This window comes from Suillus paluster (assembly GCF_016628075.1).
Source record: "Suillus paluster strain FC165 chromosome Unknown EDB91scaffold_40, whole genome shotgun sequence".
NCBI classification, from domain to species: Eukaryota; Fungi; Basidiomycota; class Agaricomycetes; order Boletales; family Suillaceae; genus Suillus; species Suillus paluster.
This window is the reverse complement of record NW_024537600.1, coordinates 231,177-246,285: the sequence shown is the minus strand read 5'-3', so window position 1 is coordinate 246,285 and position 15,109 is coordinate 231,177. Positions and strand designations below refer to the sequence as shown.

Below are 15,109 nucleotides of genomic sequence, written 5' to 3'. Positions count from 1 at the left end.
GACATGATCAAACGACGAACACTAACAAAGATCGCAGGCACAATATTCGGATCAGCCAACAACCAACGGTCGTGAGAACAAACCACCGAAAACAGCCATGTTCAGGGCCGGGAATTGTAGTCATACCCATTTCTCTGCCAAAATTTGAAACATGAGGTTTTTTCGACGAGAGAGAGAGAGAGAATTTCTATATTTATATACCGCAACAAACAAGGTAAACTGTTAAGACGCGGTACCCTGTTAGGGCTGTACTGGGGGATGTTGTAACAGGGTAAGGGGTGTAAGTATAGTATGAATAGCCAAGCGGTCCGCGTTTGAGAAGTTTCGGTGCGCGTATAAGTTCGTCCGGTGTCCAGGCTGAGTATAATATGGTACAGTTTCTCTCCTTCCTCCTCCTTCTGTGCTCTTCTCGTCTCCTCCCTCCTTCGTCACCTCCTTTCCCGCCCTCACTCAGGCTTCTATCCCTCTCCTTTCTTCCCAGTCCCCTTCTCATTCCAGTGCGGCCTTCTTGAATGCGCTGGATTCTTCGATAAATTTCGCTAATGCCTTTATGCCCTTTTCCGTACCCAAGATTTCGTTGAGTATGATGTTGTAGGATACCTCTCTTAAATGGATGCGCTGTCGCGTAAATTGCGGGCAGTCACGTAGGATGTGTTCTCATGTTTGACGTGGTTCTCCACATGGGCAGAGGGTGGGTTCGGTGGGGACAAATGCGGCATAGTATTCTCCAATGAATCCGTGTCCTGTGCGACATTGTATAAGACGGCTGTATACTTCTCGAAGAGTATGAGTGAAGTGTTGGCGAGGTTTGAGCGTTGGTGGGAGTCGATTTGCGATAGCGAAGCGTCCAGTCTGTGCTGCCACGTCTCTATTCCAACTCTCTGTCCATTTCTGCCGGATCCCTTCCTTGTTTCTTCGGCGTGCATTTGCGTAGGTCGAGTGGGACGTGTCGTTACGTCCAGTGGCTTCTTTGGCGAGCTCGTCAGCACGTTCATTGCCGATGATATGGTGGTGTCCTGGGATCCATGCGATTTGGACATGGTGGAGGGGTGACGTGGTTAGGAAATCTTCGATTGAGCGTCTGATCTGTAACGCAATGTATTGTGAGGGTCCGGGTGCAGCTGCATATGCAGCCTGCACCACAGAGTTGTTATCTACGAAGAAATGTAAATGGGTCACCTGGGAGTCTTGTGCGAAACGAGTAGCTCGTGATATTGCTTGAAGGAGTGCTAGCATCTCTGCATCGTATACCTCTGCCTTAGGACCCGTTTTTTCGACGATGACACCACAAAACCCACTACTGCCGTAGCGGGAATACGACCCTGAGACATTTTCTTTAGGTTATCTGATGTTGACTGACGTGTCCGAGTGATTAAATGTTACTGCACCACCCGAGCGACTTTTCTATTGCATCTCCTTGTGGTTTTCTGTTCTCGCTGACCATGGTAAGCAAGAAGCAAGAAGCTGGTCTCCGATGTGTCAGCTGTACAATAAGCCTTCTTAATGCCTTTTGACGCTCTGTTTCCCTTTGACGAGTGACATTTCAATTTGCCAGCCCTGACAGCGAGATGCCAAGCAATCAGCCAGAATCGTCACTCTCTGAGAAGCAATTCCGATAGGAAGCAACACAGCTTCACGATCAAAGAATGTCTTCCATACGAAAGGAAAACATCCAATTTTTCGCAAGTCACATGAAGATCTTTGTGCACCGAAAACACGTCTGCACAGTGCCCGGCCTTCGCGGCTATTCATGGTGCTCCTATGTATATGTCACATGTACGGGCCTTCCGAAGATCAGACTGAACGGTTTATGGAAGAGCTTGGAAGGCCTCACATGTCTGTGGGAGAGATGTCAAAGGCCATGAACTTCGCTAGATTTGGACAGTTGTGCTGATGAACGGTCCCTAAGAGTCATCGTGCCCCTTTTTTTTTTAAAAAAAAATCCAGTTTTTGTCCTATTGAGAGTGAACTCTATGAAGGGCAGTACATTCTAGTTTACGGGACCCCAGTGTCGGTGCATACCAATATGTAACGGATGATTTTGTCTACGAGGCTGAGTCCAAGCCCCTGGGCTTTCTTGGAGAGAGCTATGGGTGCAGCTGGGGTCGGTCAAATCGGGTACAGAGCTTATCTTGAGAAGATTTATAGGCATATTACATACAAGGTGACGATCATTCTACGCTGAAGCGTGCTTCTAATCTTTGAACTGACATGCTTCAGATCACCATAGAAAATATTACCGAGAATCCCCAGGCTGGAAAGGTCAGCATCCGTGTAAGTTGTGTTATTTTAAGTTTCCTGATCGAAAAGTCATCTCTGACATAAATACGACGATAACAGGCCAAGTCCAATTATCAAGAGATAGTGACGTGAACTTTTTGCAATTGTGATCTGACGCACCAACACATCTGCATTTTAGAGTGTCATCATCGACGCCTCCCTATACTGGGGAGGTTCCGTTCACTGCCGAATATGAGTTCGTCGGTGACAAGATCAGTAAAGTGAAGGTGCTGGGGGCCCATTCGCTCCCTCTGGACTTCCTAGTGTGATTGGTAGGAAGCCAGCTGCTTGAGGTGGAGGCATGCTTTTATATTTGTACTAGATGACATTTGGGCAATTGTTTACTGCGTCTTATCTGCGCAGCACTGTGGAACCTGAGGGTGTTCACGAGGATCGCATAGTATTGCACATGCATGACATTCGTATGCTGTGGCGTATATTGGGTAATTGCAAATTTATGGTGTAGAATCCGAGAGCATTTTATGCCGCGTCCTTGGACATATAATCTGCTCCCCATATTTCCACATTACTGTGAATTCCCTGCTGCACTTAGACCCGAGTTGCATCGAGGTGTCTGAATGAGCTAGGTAAGTTAGAACCTAATTCAGCACCACGCCGAGTAGGCTAGTTGCCCGCCGTCGCACACCGGTTGTCAGAGAACACCATCCATTTGGATGATTTGGCAAACCCACTTTTGAGGACTGACGGAGATATAGCACCCCCTCCACCCGAGGCAGAAGTGGTGGGCGCTGATAGAGATAGTTGACACGTGGACGGGGAATGCTCGGGGAAGGCGGTCTGTGCTACTTCGAGGATGAAGGGGGGTGAGACGGCGGTGGTTCAAACAGAGTTTGGGGCATCTTATAGAATTGCTAAAGAAAATTTGATGAGTGAGCTTCTTTACGACGGCTGTTTACGCTGGCGAGGCAGACCTGAAATAAGGTGCAGAAGTTCACCGATATTAGCCTGATGCGTCTACCAGGGTCAACTGCGTTGAAGTCGGTCCCACAGATGACTGTTCACGTGTTCACGGATCAACAGGGTCATTGCCGTCAGCAGCTTCTGCTGATCCTCCTGTTGCCTCCGCAGGATTACCAATTCTTCGTGTATGTCACGCTGGCTTTGTATTTGGGACGACAACTAACTAGCGGAGTATGAGTGAACGCAGATCATATTTAGAGAGTGGAACACAACCGAATTACTCCGCGAGATAACGGTCGATTTCAATAAAGCATCTGGCAGCTTGTGTGACAAATGTGTATGCGAGACAACGTTTGCAACATCGTCACTCGGGCTGAGGTCTCTTGCAGCATCCTAAGTACGACTCGATGTCAGGTGAATTGAAGCATAGATCAACAAGGTGTATACTGTATACTTGATAAGGAATCCCTCCGGGATTGCCAAGATACTCCCAGTTTGTTGCACAAATCGCGGCTTAGTCGATCGAGTATTAAATTACGTCCGTGTTATGTCTCTGTGATGGCCTTGAAAATCGGGAATCGTCCTCGCAATCATAGAAGATCTCACATCCATAGCTTGAAGGCTTGTCAATGATCCACCAATAGCGGCTTGCATCGGAGCACCAACAAGCGGGATTTCACCTGCAACGGCCTATACCAAGCAAGGGCAAAGCTACCTGGGCCATGTCAGAAGCTTTGCGGGCAAGGGATACAATTAGGGAGTGTCTAGCGGAAGGATCATTAGTGGAGACTTCGGGGGATGCCTGTAGGGATGGGGTCATCGCTCTCATGGTCGGTATCTGTCGAGTTGCGTTGTATGGGTCCGTTCTTTGTGGGCCTCAACCGACGAACTGCGAAGACTTTGCCCAAATCCTTGACGGACGTCAAGTGCAATTTCATCAGATGGCAAGGTTAGAAGATGACAGTCGAGGTACTTAACTAGCAGCTGTGCTTAACGCACCCCAATCAGTGAGCCTTGTGGACCAGCCTTCGTAGTACCTATTGCAAATTTTAAGTTGGATTGAAGGTCTGAGTCAAGTCTAGTATTAATGTTTTGCAAAGGTTAGCTATGATGCACGTGGCAGTCAGGAGGGAAGCTATATTTGTAGCATCCCAAATTTCACCTTGCTTTTCAAAACATGCCACCTATCCCGACAGCGCTGGATGCTGAGGCCCTCTCTCTAATCGAATCCATCCAACGGCACCATAATGACCTCTCGGCTTTTCAGATTCCTCGGCTGAGAGCATGTACTGGTCCTTTGGTGACGCAACAAGCGTGGGCGGCGGAGGTAAGGGAGGACATCGAAGGCCTGGCAAGGCAGATCGAGGTTTGTCGCCTTAAGTATGCTCTCACCTTCAGGTTCGACTTACATTCACCGCTTGTAGGACCTGGATGTCCTGGTTGACGACCAGAGGACTGAACGGGCGAAGAGAGAGCTGAGGACGAAAGTGGACGCTTTCCGTGATTCGTTAGTCAGGTGTGTAGCCGTTTAGCCCTCTAGTATTATCGCCAGTCTCTAATAGCCCTTTTCTCTCTTTCTGATAGCGTACGGAAAGACTCTCGAGCAGCATTGCTGGCGTCGAAACATGCAATTGACGCACAAAGTCGGTCACAGCGAGAGGAGTTGTTGCGGTCCCCCGCAATTCGAGAGAAAAGCACAAGCTCCTCGGGCGAGAAAGTCACGTTCGTGGGAGGCATGCATTCATACCCTCTGATGCGGCTGACTCGTGGTCTACAGCGAAGACGCACTAATGAAAGCCAATCATGATGTCACAGACGCTCTACAACGAACAATAGGACTCATGCAGAAAGAGCTCGAGCGCAGTGTCTTGTCAAGCCAGTTACTAGGCAAGTTCTTCTCACTACTACCGTTTTCCTTCAATACCCATCGTCCGTTCAATACAGAATCATCCACCGCAACTCTCCAATCTACATCCACAACATACGACACGCTCGATCTCATCCTTGGCACCTCCAAACAACTCATTACCGCACTCGAAAAGACCGACTGGCTCGATCGCATCCTCATAATTTCCGGCCTCGTGTTTTTCGGCCTCGTGGTCCTGTTCATACTAAAGCAGCGCATCATCGACCGCGGGCTGCGCATTGCCTTTTTCTGGACGAGATTATTACCTAGCTCCGGCTCAAGTGCGAATATAGTGGTGCAGAGGGCTGGGGATGTTGTGATGAGTGCATCGGCCAGTGCGGCTGCTGCGTCAGTTGTGCTGGCACCGCTCATAGGTGGTCAGGATGGCGAAGCTGGTCACCTCGTGGAACCCAGCATGGATGCGTCTGAATCCCCTGATTTTGCGATACCGACTATGGAGCCACGGACTACTGGACACATACGTGTTGATCTATGACAATTTCAAGACTGATTTATGATTCACGGTTACTGGATGGTAGAACAACTATTCGCATGATTGTAAGTAACAGGATTATATACTGGGATTGTGACAAGGGGTATTCAGGATGGATAAATCAAACAGTAGAAGTGTTTGAATGGGCAAAATGTGACAGCGTAAATATCGGTCGTATAATAAGGCGTGAAACGCGGCGTGGAACACAAGAGAAGCTGAATGAAATATGGATACCAGTGTAACACTACAAGAGGCAAGAAACCACACAAAAACAAGGAAAGAAACCTCAATCCTGCTCCAGATCATCTCTCAGAACTTTGCGAGATCGACAGGGGGGTGCGTCACGTCCACCTTGCCGTGCTCATCCATCTTCGCGTTTTCAGTGGTCGCCTTAACGCCCGACTCCTTATTCGTCTGAACCTCCTCACGGCCCAAAGCGAGCGAATCATCAGGGATCCACACAATGCGTTGTGGGCGGGACACAGCCGGTTGAGCAAACCCATAATCCTCCGTGCCGTCTGGCCTACGCGCGAAGAACACCTCGTCATAGTCATTCTGCGGAGCATGCTCGTCGCCCGACTCGGTCGAGGACGCGGCGCGGTGCTTGTCAGTCGGCGAAGGCTCCTCGTCGACTGGCTCCTTGCTCTTAGAGCCTGACCCACCACGGACGTCCTGTAGCTCCAGAGAAGGCTCTGGATGCCTGTATGTCTTGTCCGCAAGACTGAGTGGAAAGGCCTTAGTAAGCGGACCGAAGGAGTTGTTCATGATGACGTGGTAGCCGGCGGTGAGAACGATCAATACGACCATGAGCGCACCCTCTACGACCGCGCCTGGCTTCCCGTTCTGATCCTGCGCAAGGAAAAACAAGGCGCAAAGACAAATCTGCTGGACGTACATCCCCACGAACACGTGTTGGATTGCCTTTGGGAAGAACAAGCCTCCTGTGTCGGCCGAGGGCGGCTGCGTGTACTGGTAGAGGAAGAGGTACTTGTAGAGGAGATAGAAAAGGAAGAACGTAAAGCATGCAAGGCCATTGATGACAGGCGAGATAATGGAGTACGCAAACGCTGAGATAAAGCGTTAATACGTTTGATGTGAACTACCACAAATGGACGTACTGATGACGACGAGCAGAGTGACGGACGGGAATAACGTGCCCCAAGCGACAGTTGACTGTGCGTGTTTGATGTTATAAATGGAACGAGGTGTGCTGCCTAGAATATACAGCTTGACGTAGTACAGGATGAGCGAAACAGCACTCAAAAATCCTCCTGCTACGCCAGATAACCCCTGAAGCATAATGTATCTGAATGACCTTCATCAGCAACCGTCTCGGCGAGCTCGCACGAATTACTCACGTGAGGAAGAAGGTCGACGCTTGAGGCAAATATTGAGCCAGGAGACTCGGTATCGAACTGGGGTTTTGAAGGAGTGATGGGAGAGCTGCAATGATGCCCGAACTCAATGTGACGATCAAGAATGAATGCTAGGTAGCGTGAGCGATCTCGCCCGCCGATCATGAGCAATCAGATACTCACGATTACTTGAAAAATGAAGAACCGTGTCATCAAGCTCAACTCGAGACCTGTGCGTGTCGGGATACCCTCAAAGCGCCCAAGGAGACGAAGGACAATCGGCAAGAGCATCATCAGGACGGCAAGTAACACGGGGGGCAGAATACCCTGTATAATTCCAACGACAACGCTTGGCAGTGTACATAACCATGCGAGCCAAGATTCCTGGACGCAGAGACCTTGGATGTTGGAGATGATACCGACAAAGGCGACGGGAATGGACCAGAAGATGATCAGCGCTGCGGTGATAGCATAGCTAATCGTCATTCGAATGCGCTTTTCGTACGGGTTAAGCCCAAGGTTACCCCAGATCACATCTGGAGGGGAAACTTCGAGGTATCGGTCGGCCATGCAGTACGGTTCATGGTGAGTTAAGGCGTTAACTGCAAGGTGAGCAGCGATCTGTTGATTAAAAGTTACGAATGCGGAATTGAGGGGTGGGTAAGTCTGCTTGGCTCGATCCTTTTTGTCAACCTTTCCGTCTCCATTGACATCTTCTGGCAGTGAAAGGCCTTCATTGGCGAGAATTTGGCGTCCGTTAATCAACAATCCAGTAGCAGTAGCAATCTCCCGCCTGCACCAATCAATCGTGTCGACCTTTTCGCCGATGAAGGGTAGTGAGAAAGGCATAAAACCGGCTGGAAGACGGTGCGAAGGCCGCATATCCTGAGGAACCAGACGTTCTGCCAAAGTCACACTGCGCTCGGGGTCAGCTGAAGGGGATGCATCGCCAGCGCCGTTATCCTTCTTCAGTGCCTTTCGTCGAAGTTTGGCCGCCGTTGAAAGCAAGGATGTCTCCGCGGACTCCAATTTTCCACAAGTAGCCAGGCGACGGTCGTAGATAGACGGGAGCTTCTTCAGGTCCCTGAGAAGAACAAGGGTTAAACAAAGCTGTCGTACACATTGGTAGAACGAATGGAAGTAAAATCAACGGGTCATTAGGTAGGCACAATACTCGTTAAAAAAAATCGAGGCACGAGAAACGATAAAGAACAGCAGCCGACGAAACAAAAGGAGAGACGCTCACCGATTAAGCCACACCTTTTTCACACCACCAGGAAGGTTGGAATACAACGAGCGAAGTGCGGGCTCCGAAAGATATCTAGCAGGAATTCCGGTTACAAGAATCGTATTCGCTTGTACAGATCTGGAATGGACAGGATTGACGAGGTGCAGCTGACGGACTGTGGTGAAGTGTCGCAATTCCCGCCTAATATTCCAGTAAATCCAAACTGATAGTGAGGAGGGTCAAATTCGAAGTCTTGTATAAATAGGTGGGCTCACAAGTGAAGAGATAGGCGAGGATAATGTGGGCGGCATATCTAGCTTGGTGATCAGGAGAAACGTTTCCGAAAATGAAACGATCCAGTCCAGTCTTGTTAGGCATCGAATTATTGACAGAGGTGACAGGCATCAGCACGATCCAAGAAATCAACCAGATAGGCAGAAGAACCCGAATCATCATCCGCAGGAATCGGACAAAAAGATATGCGTCTGTTCCATTGACCTGTTGAACATCACGATAGTCTGTCTTGAATAGGGCGATGGGCCAAGTTAAAATTCCAGCTTCGAGAGGTTTGACACGGTCCCTAGGTGAACAGAATGTGAGCAGCCTAGGATGAGTTAGACTGAGATGAACACATACTTCTCAATTGGAACTTGTGTGCGTGGCTCATAGATTTGTTTGAAGTATGGACGTAGCACTGTGAACAGGCCAATCTCAATTCCAAAGACTGCCGCGTTGAAGACAAGGGCGGTGACGAAGGTGGCTGTCGTAGCAGACGTTGCGGTCTGCTGGTCTACGCCCGACCTACGAAAAAGTTAACGTCTAATGAACATATAGATAAATAAAAAGGACATACATGGCAGCGAGCGAGAATGAAATGAGAGTCGAGAAAAGGAGTGAGTTACTTAAGAACCGGGTATAGTTTAATGCACTGAATTGGATTTTCTTGTTTGCCAATACCTCCACAATTGATTAGGTAATCGTGCACTTCATCTCCGATTAGAAGACCCGACACGTTTTTCCTAAAGTGACGTAAAGGTAAACCTAACCCGAGTCCGTGCTACAGCCTTACCGTGCCCCCCCCCCCCCCCGTATCCAGAGTACCTTGTGGTAGCAATACCACCAAATGCATCCTGCATATCAGAAGAAATATTATCCCTCCATACATGTTAGTGACTGCTATATGAATCTTCTGTGACAGATGGGTTCTAGCGTAGGCACAGCATGCCACGGGCCCTGTAAGTATAAACTTTCCCTTTGTGATTGGCTCGGTTTGCGACTTGCGGACATGTGCGGTCCAATAACCGATGCCGACTCGGGAACCGTCAGTTCCGGTTCAACGAGCGCTGTATTGAGGGACTATGGGTGACAATCATCAACTCTTCCACCATAGTTAGTCCAGGATTTCCATGGGTGATGTGAGTCGATCAAATAAAAAGACTGCATGTGTGGCCTTATCGCCATGCTCTACCCGTCGTGATACACTCGTGTAGGTAAACCCTGAAGAGCATTGCCAATTTGCAATAAAGCCCTGTCAGGACAACCGCGAGGTTAGGAGAATCTCGTGCAGCGTGATCATGTCCACACTCGTACATAAACCCGTTCATTGTTTGGACGGGAGATTTGTTTTGGCGCTCTGCAGAATCCGGGAAAGGCAAGTACGTCGATGTGAAGTCCGTGGTCAACCTTTAATATCTACGGTCTCAGACAAATACTATGACAACAATGGTTTTTGTACGCTCTGGCTCTTTGAGACGGGCCTAATCTAAGGGCTATCACTGGTCAGTATTCACGGAGAACGGATATTTGAGAACGACTGCTTCATGATATGTGGCCATGGTTTCTGAGCGACAGAATCATCAACATTGAACAAATCTGGTCAACGGGTACAGCATAGTAGACGTAATACCTAGAAGGTCGGGGCGTTCCCTTCCAAAACCTTGAAATCTGCATTTCGAAGGCAGGAAATTCACTTCATCGATGCCGCAAGCTGATCCAACTCTCTTGCTATAAGGGAATTAGGACACGACTTCCTGAGTTGTCTTCAACCACCGTAAGTCCGGAAGCGGCAAACGAGAGCCAAAATACTCACTCCATTTCTTTCTTGTCACCGCGTTCCCTGCACTCTCTGCCCGCTGCACGCCAATCCCCGCACAGCACATAAAGCTCCACGCGCTTTGGGCCATCGCATCGCATCACGTACGAAGCCGCCTCTTTGAGGTGACCAGCTTCGACAAGATGTCTTACGAATGCCTCGTAGCCAATAGGACTCCGTTTTGAACGCGCAAACGCGTCTAGTGCGTCGAAATCGCGCATTGCTGTAAGCGCATGCAGCTTCAAATACCAAAATCTAGAAAAAGTAGCATAAGCTAAAAGTCCCTGAACACTACACAGTTGACAGACCGTTTGTCTGGAACTTTGAACTCGCTTTTGACGCGGTCGGCTTTCTTGCTCATGCCATTCAAGACACACGTGCGTATCGTCTCTGAGACGCTTTGGCCGAAAAACTTGACTTTTCCATCCGAGTCCTTCTCAAATTGCTGCTGGAGTGCAAGCAGGCGAACACTTTCGTTCATCATCTATAGAAGAAAGGCCGACACTGAGAGCGAACAGTCACAGAGCAAAGAATCAGTCACACCTTGGCCTCGAATGGACGGTCTTTGTCTTCTGAAAAGAACTTCTCTGCCGCGTTCACAGCTATCATCACCGCATGAGGATCCTGGGTAAACTTGTAAATCGCAGATAACTGGCAAATATCGCGCGTACAGTCATTTGAGCTGCCTCGTCGAGCGCCAGAGTTGCACTTTCCACTCTTCTATCATCGCTGTAGTAAAAGTCTCGTAGCATTTCTCGATTTTGCTCCCGCGCATACACCTGAAGAAGCTTGCTTGCCAGTGCAAGCTGTTCCCCTCCATCCTCGATCAATTTGAAGAAAGAGCCTAAAGGAAGGCGCTTGTGAAGATGTAGTAATACATGATACACTTGATAATTGCGTCAGTCAAAGTTCCCGGTGCAAGACGCTACTCACCAAGATCAGTGTCGCCGCTATCAACCGCTTTCACTAGAGCTAGTCTGTCCTCTGTCATAGTGAGTAGTAATGGAACCTGATCCGAGGCCCTAGTTTCGTGGTCCAGCAGCTAGATGAAGAATCTCTGAGAATTAAGGTACCATAACAAGGAGCACTTTTACTTTAGTGGCCAATCCCGTCCTTCCAACCTCCCATGCTCGCCGGGCAATGTCTGCATAGCTCACCTCTCCGCCCCCGAGCTTCTCAAACTTGTCGACTATGAGTCTGCACACTTCATCATCTTCGCCGTCCACTGCCGAAGACTTGGATCGTGCAATCTTTACACTCGCCCAATGTTTGAGAACAACATCAGGCTTAAGAGAAAGGAAGGAAGAAACACGGATAGCGAGGAGGTGCAGGTTTCGAGACGTTAAACGATTTATGAGGTGCGTCGGGGATACATATTGATACCTGCGAGGAAATCAGCTTCCGATCACATGGATCGATGGGGATCTTGAACTTACTCAGAATATGTCAGAGGAATTCCGATCTCGTAGAAACGGACAGCATTCAGAACCTTCAATGCTTGACCCATAGCTATAAAGTCGGTGGGATTATAAAGATCTAGGAATCCCCATCCAAATTTCGCGGCCTATCATAAGTCTTCAATCAGACACTGAAGGGCCAATTTGAAGCAGGATACTTGCACTAAGCAGTTTTCTTTGCCAATGAGGCTCCCATTCATGACCCGCAGCATCAATACACTCATTCACAGCCGCAGCAAGGTCTGATCGGATGCTTCGTATGCTCTCGTCTGCTTTGGGCGATCGTTGTAGGAAACTTTCCCAAGCTGCAAAGAGGATGGCGGATGACGACGTTGAGCCTGGACGGAATATGGATACCGAAGATGCTGTACGCAGAATGTCAAGCTTCACTTGCGAGAAGTAGCATTCGAGCGAACTTACTAGGCACTTTCTGGATGAAGTCGCAAACGTCCTGCCCTATGATACGGGCACCATCGGCCTCCGTGACGACAAAGCTACCACCAAAATACAGATAACTATTGATATAATCAGTCATTTGTATATGCAAGAGAGAAAGCCCAAACCGCAGCGTTTCTCCCGCTAGGTTATCTCGTGATGGCAGAATAACTGATGCGAGATTGTTCCAGGTAACCAAGACTGCATCGTTACCGCACCATTCCACTTGATTAACCGGCCCCTCAGCACCTACAGTTACTGTGTCGAGAACGACTAGTTCACGTTGGAAGTCCGATGAAACGACCCAGAGGAGCCCGGAGAAAGTCAACAGTGCAAGAAATTTGCCGTTGGGCGAAGGAGAGACATGTACAAATGGTCCACGGGATATGCGTTGGTCCACACTTTCCAGGTTATCCACAGCAAGGATAGTGGCATCCACTGAGAGCAGCACCTCAACATGTCTCGATATCGATTGATCCGGAGGGATAACAGCCCATGCATGAGGGGGTTCAGATAGCCCTACCGAAAATCGATGTGTGCCAGACACGAAGTATGAATAAGGATGACATACCAGGGGTTGCAAGCGCCAGTGGCCTCCCACCTTCCCAATCTTTCACCTCCAGGAGAGTCAATGAACCTGTCAATGCGACTAGCCCATACTCGTGTATTCTAGCATCAATTATACCTAACTCTGCCGCCTCGTTTCCCAACGAAAACTGCTGGTAGTCGCCTTGCAGGTCGTACAGACGATACACGCCCTCCTCGTTCAAAACCGCGAGTCGTTCATCGAAAGTCCATCCGAACCGCACTATTCTTCCCTGATCCCACTGTCAAAAGCGTAAGTTAGTTGCCCGAACTCTCGACCTAATGCAGAATATCCACACTGAATAACAGCAAGCCCTCCCCAGCCGGCGAGTACACCTGGATTTGAGATTTGGTAAATGGAGGCCCTCCGCGACCCAGTGCAACCAGCTTTGAGGTATCTCTCATAAGAGCTAGGCCACTTCTCATCCAGTGAATTCTGGATAATTGAACGGGGCACATACCTATCGGCCCACCATTCTTGCACCCAGCAATCAGGTAGTCAGACAGGTTCGGGAGCTTTCCAGGTAGCGTGTACAGCTGTTGGCGCCTGTAAAATACAATGCCATTTGAGACTGCTTCCCATGTTGCCGAAGGGTGTTGTACGGTGTCCATCCCCTGGTACTGACTTCCGATCACGAAGATTCTTGTAGCGGTTGAACCAGGGCCTTCAAATACTGGTGGCAGCAACGCTGAACTCAAGCAAGGTGAGCTGTTCAAAACGTAGAATGTAAGCAGTCCTTGTCACTATGTGTGACTACTCAAACAGACGGGAGTAAGTAATAAGCGCCGTTGAATCTAAGACCCAATCCAAAATCCTAATGTGGACCATCAAAAAATTCAACGCGTTTGTCCAATTTGTGGAATATCTGCTATCTGCCAGTGTCGGAGTGCCGGTACACCTCGCTGCTGAGCGCTGAGCTCGCGCGGACCATCGATATTTGACTTTACTTTCGGGCATCCAGTGGCATAAGAGCCTGGACAGCAGCGTTTATTTCCCAGTTTGTTTCGCAGTTTATTTTATTTACCACGACATGTACAAATAAATGTGACAAGTGGCTGCATCACGCACATGCATGACATCATACATAACATCGTACGGCAACCATGCCTCCAGCCAAAGAGCACATCCAGCGTTTCCATCTTCTGCGAATGGCAGCGGCAATGGTTGCTCAAGTCATTGTGGGCATTGTAGTTGCCTATATGACTCCGTTTCTCGATAAAGAGCCCTACCACACCTCAATCCTCACTGGGCGTGCATGGGTGCAAGAGCTCGTCAATGGGCATCCCAACCGGATCAAACATGAGCTTGGCATGAGGAAGAATGTATTCTGTGCACTTGTACAAGAACTTAAGGCGTGTGGGCTATGCGATTCAAAGTATATACTGCTCGATGAACAAGTCGCTATATTTCTCTACACCTGTGTGACAGGGCTATCAAGCCGTCATGTTGCGGAACACTTCCAGCACTCCCACACCACCATTCAAAAGTATGTTCACGGTGCGGGATATTTGTCGTAGCCTCACACATGTCGCAAGATATTTCAAGAGAGTCCTGCTCGCATTGTCTTCAGCCCCGTTCTACAACAAATTTGTGTTTCTTCCACTGGAGGATGCGCCTATACCAAAGGAAATATTGGAGAATTCCAAACTCTTCCCATACTTTTCAGGTGCACTCAGAGCCATGGATGGTACCCACATCGCATGTTGTCCATCTACGGAAGAACGTCAACTGTCACGGAATCGCAAAGGCGGCATCAGCCAAAATTGTCTCGCCTGCTGTTCCATTGATCTCCGGTTCCAGTACATTCTCAGTGGTTGGGACAGATCGACCTCAGACTCGACTCTCTACAATAACACCCGACTCACTGATCTATACATTCCACGTGGACGGTACTATCTTGCAGATGCAGGGTTTGGGATATGCAGCACACTTCTCGTTCCATATTGCAGTGTTCGATACCACTTGGCTGAATGGGGCCGAGCTGCCGTTCGGTGAGCAACATTCACTATGACTGGACCAATGAATCTTCTCATGCAAGACAGGCCCAAAACATCCCAAGAAATCTACAACCTTCGGCATGCACAAGCTCGAAATGTCATCGAGCGAATTTTTGGGGTTCTCAAGAGACGGTTCGTCATACTCGTGCACCCACCAGAATATAGCATGTCGACACAAGCCCGAATCCCCCCAGCACTTTGTGCTGTCCACAACTTCATCCGGATTCACGATCCAATAGAAATAGAAGAATTTGCCGATGAAGATGTTGTTGACCTTGATCCGGGTGAGCCAAGAGGTGATCTTGCTGAAGGGCCAGCCGACCGTGCAGAGAGGCAACAGGCAACCGAGAACAGAGATA

At 49.0% G+C, this 15,109-nt stretch overlaps 3 protein-coding genes across 3 annotated transcripts; 1 reads left to right on the top strand and 2 right to left on the bottom strand.

Moving 5' to 3' along the window:
- Positions 1 to 4,378: 4,378 nt before the first annotated feature.
- EDB91DRAFT_1055750 (Sec20-domain-containing protein) lies at positions 4,379 to 5,603 on the top strand (the record flags this gene model as incomplete). Its single annotated transcript, XM_041313951.1, has 4 exons — positions 4,379 to 4,567; positions 4,626 to 4,717; positions 4,786 to 4,923; positions 4,979 to 5,603. The coding sequence occupies 4 exons, from the start codon at positions 4,379 to 4,381 to the stop codon at positions 5,601 to 5,603; spliced, it is 1,044 nt and encodes a 347-aa protein (XP_041175553.1).
- A 153-nt stretch (positions 5,604 to 5,756) lies between these two features.
- Positions 5,757 to 9,087, bottom strand: EDB91DRAFT_539954 (uncharacterized protein). The gene is made up of 8 exons (XM_041327650.1): positions 9,037 to 9,087; positions 8,820 to 8,984; positions 8,459 to 8,763; positions 8,202 to 8,406; positions 7,139 to 8,039; positions 6,959 to 7,086; positions 6,719 to 6,906; positions 5,757 to 6,667 (listed from the first exon to the last, which is right to left on the bottom strand). Coding segments are annotated over exons 1-8 (2,652 nt in total). The 5' UTR covers positions 9,039 to 9,087; the 3' UTR covers positions 5,757 to 5,909.
- A 1,062-nt stretch (positions 9,088 to 10,149) lies between these two features.
- On the bottom strand, positions 10,150 to 13,364 carry EDB91DRAFT_1055855 (Vps16, C-terminal region-domain-containing protein; the record flags this gene model as incomplete). The annotated part of the gene is made up of 14 exons (XM_041313963.1): positions 10,150 to 10,222; positions 10,273 to 10,530; positions 10,584 to 10,759; positions 10,819 to 10,899; positions 10,947 to 11,161; positions 11,209 to 11,317; positions 11,370 to 11,658; positions 11,712 to 11,839; positions 11,865 to 12,097; positions 12,153 to 12,247; positions 12,296 to 12,686; positions 12,739 to 12,994; positions 13,050 to 13,162; positions 13,214 to 13,364. 14 exons carry the CDS (start codon positions 13,362 to 13,364, stop codon positions 10,150 to 10,152), a joined length of 2,568 nt encoding a protein of 855 aa, XP_041175551.1.
- Positions 13,365 to 15,109: the final 1,745 nt, after the last annotated feature.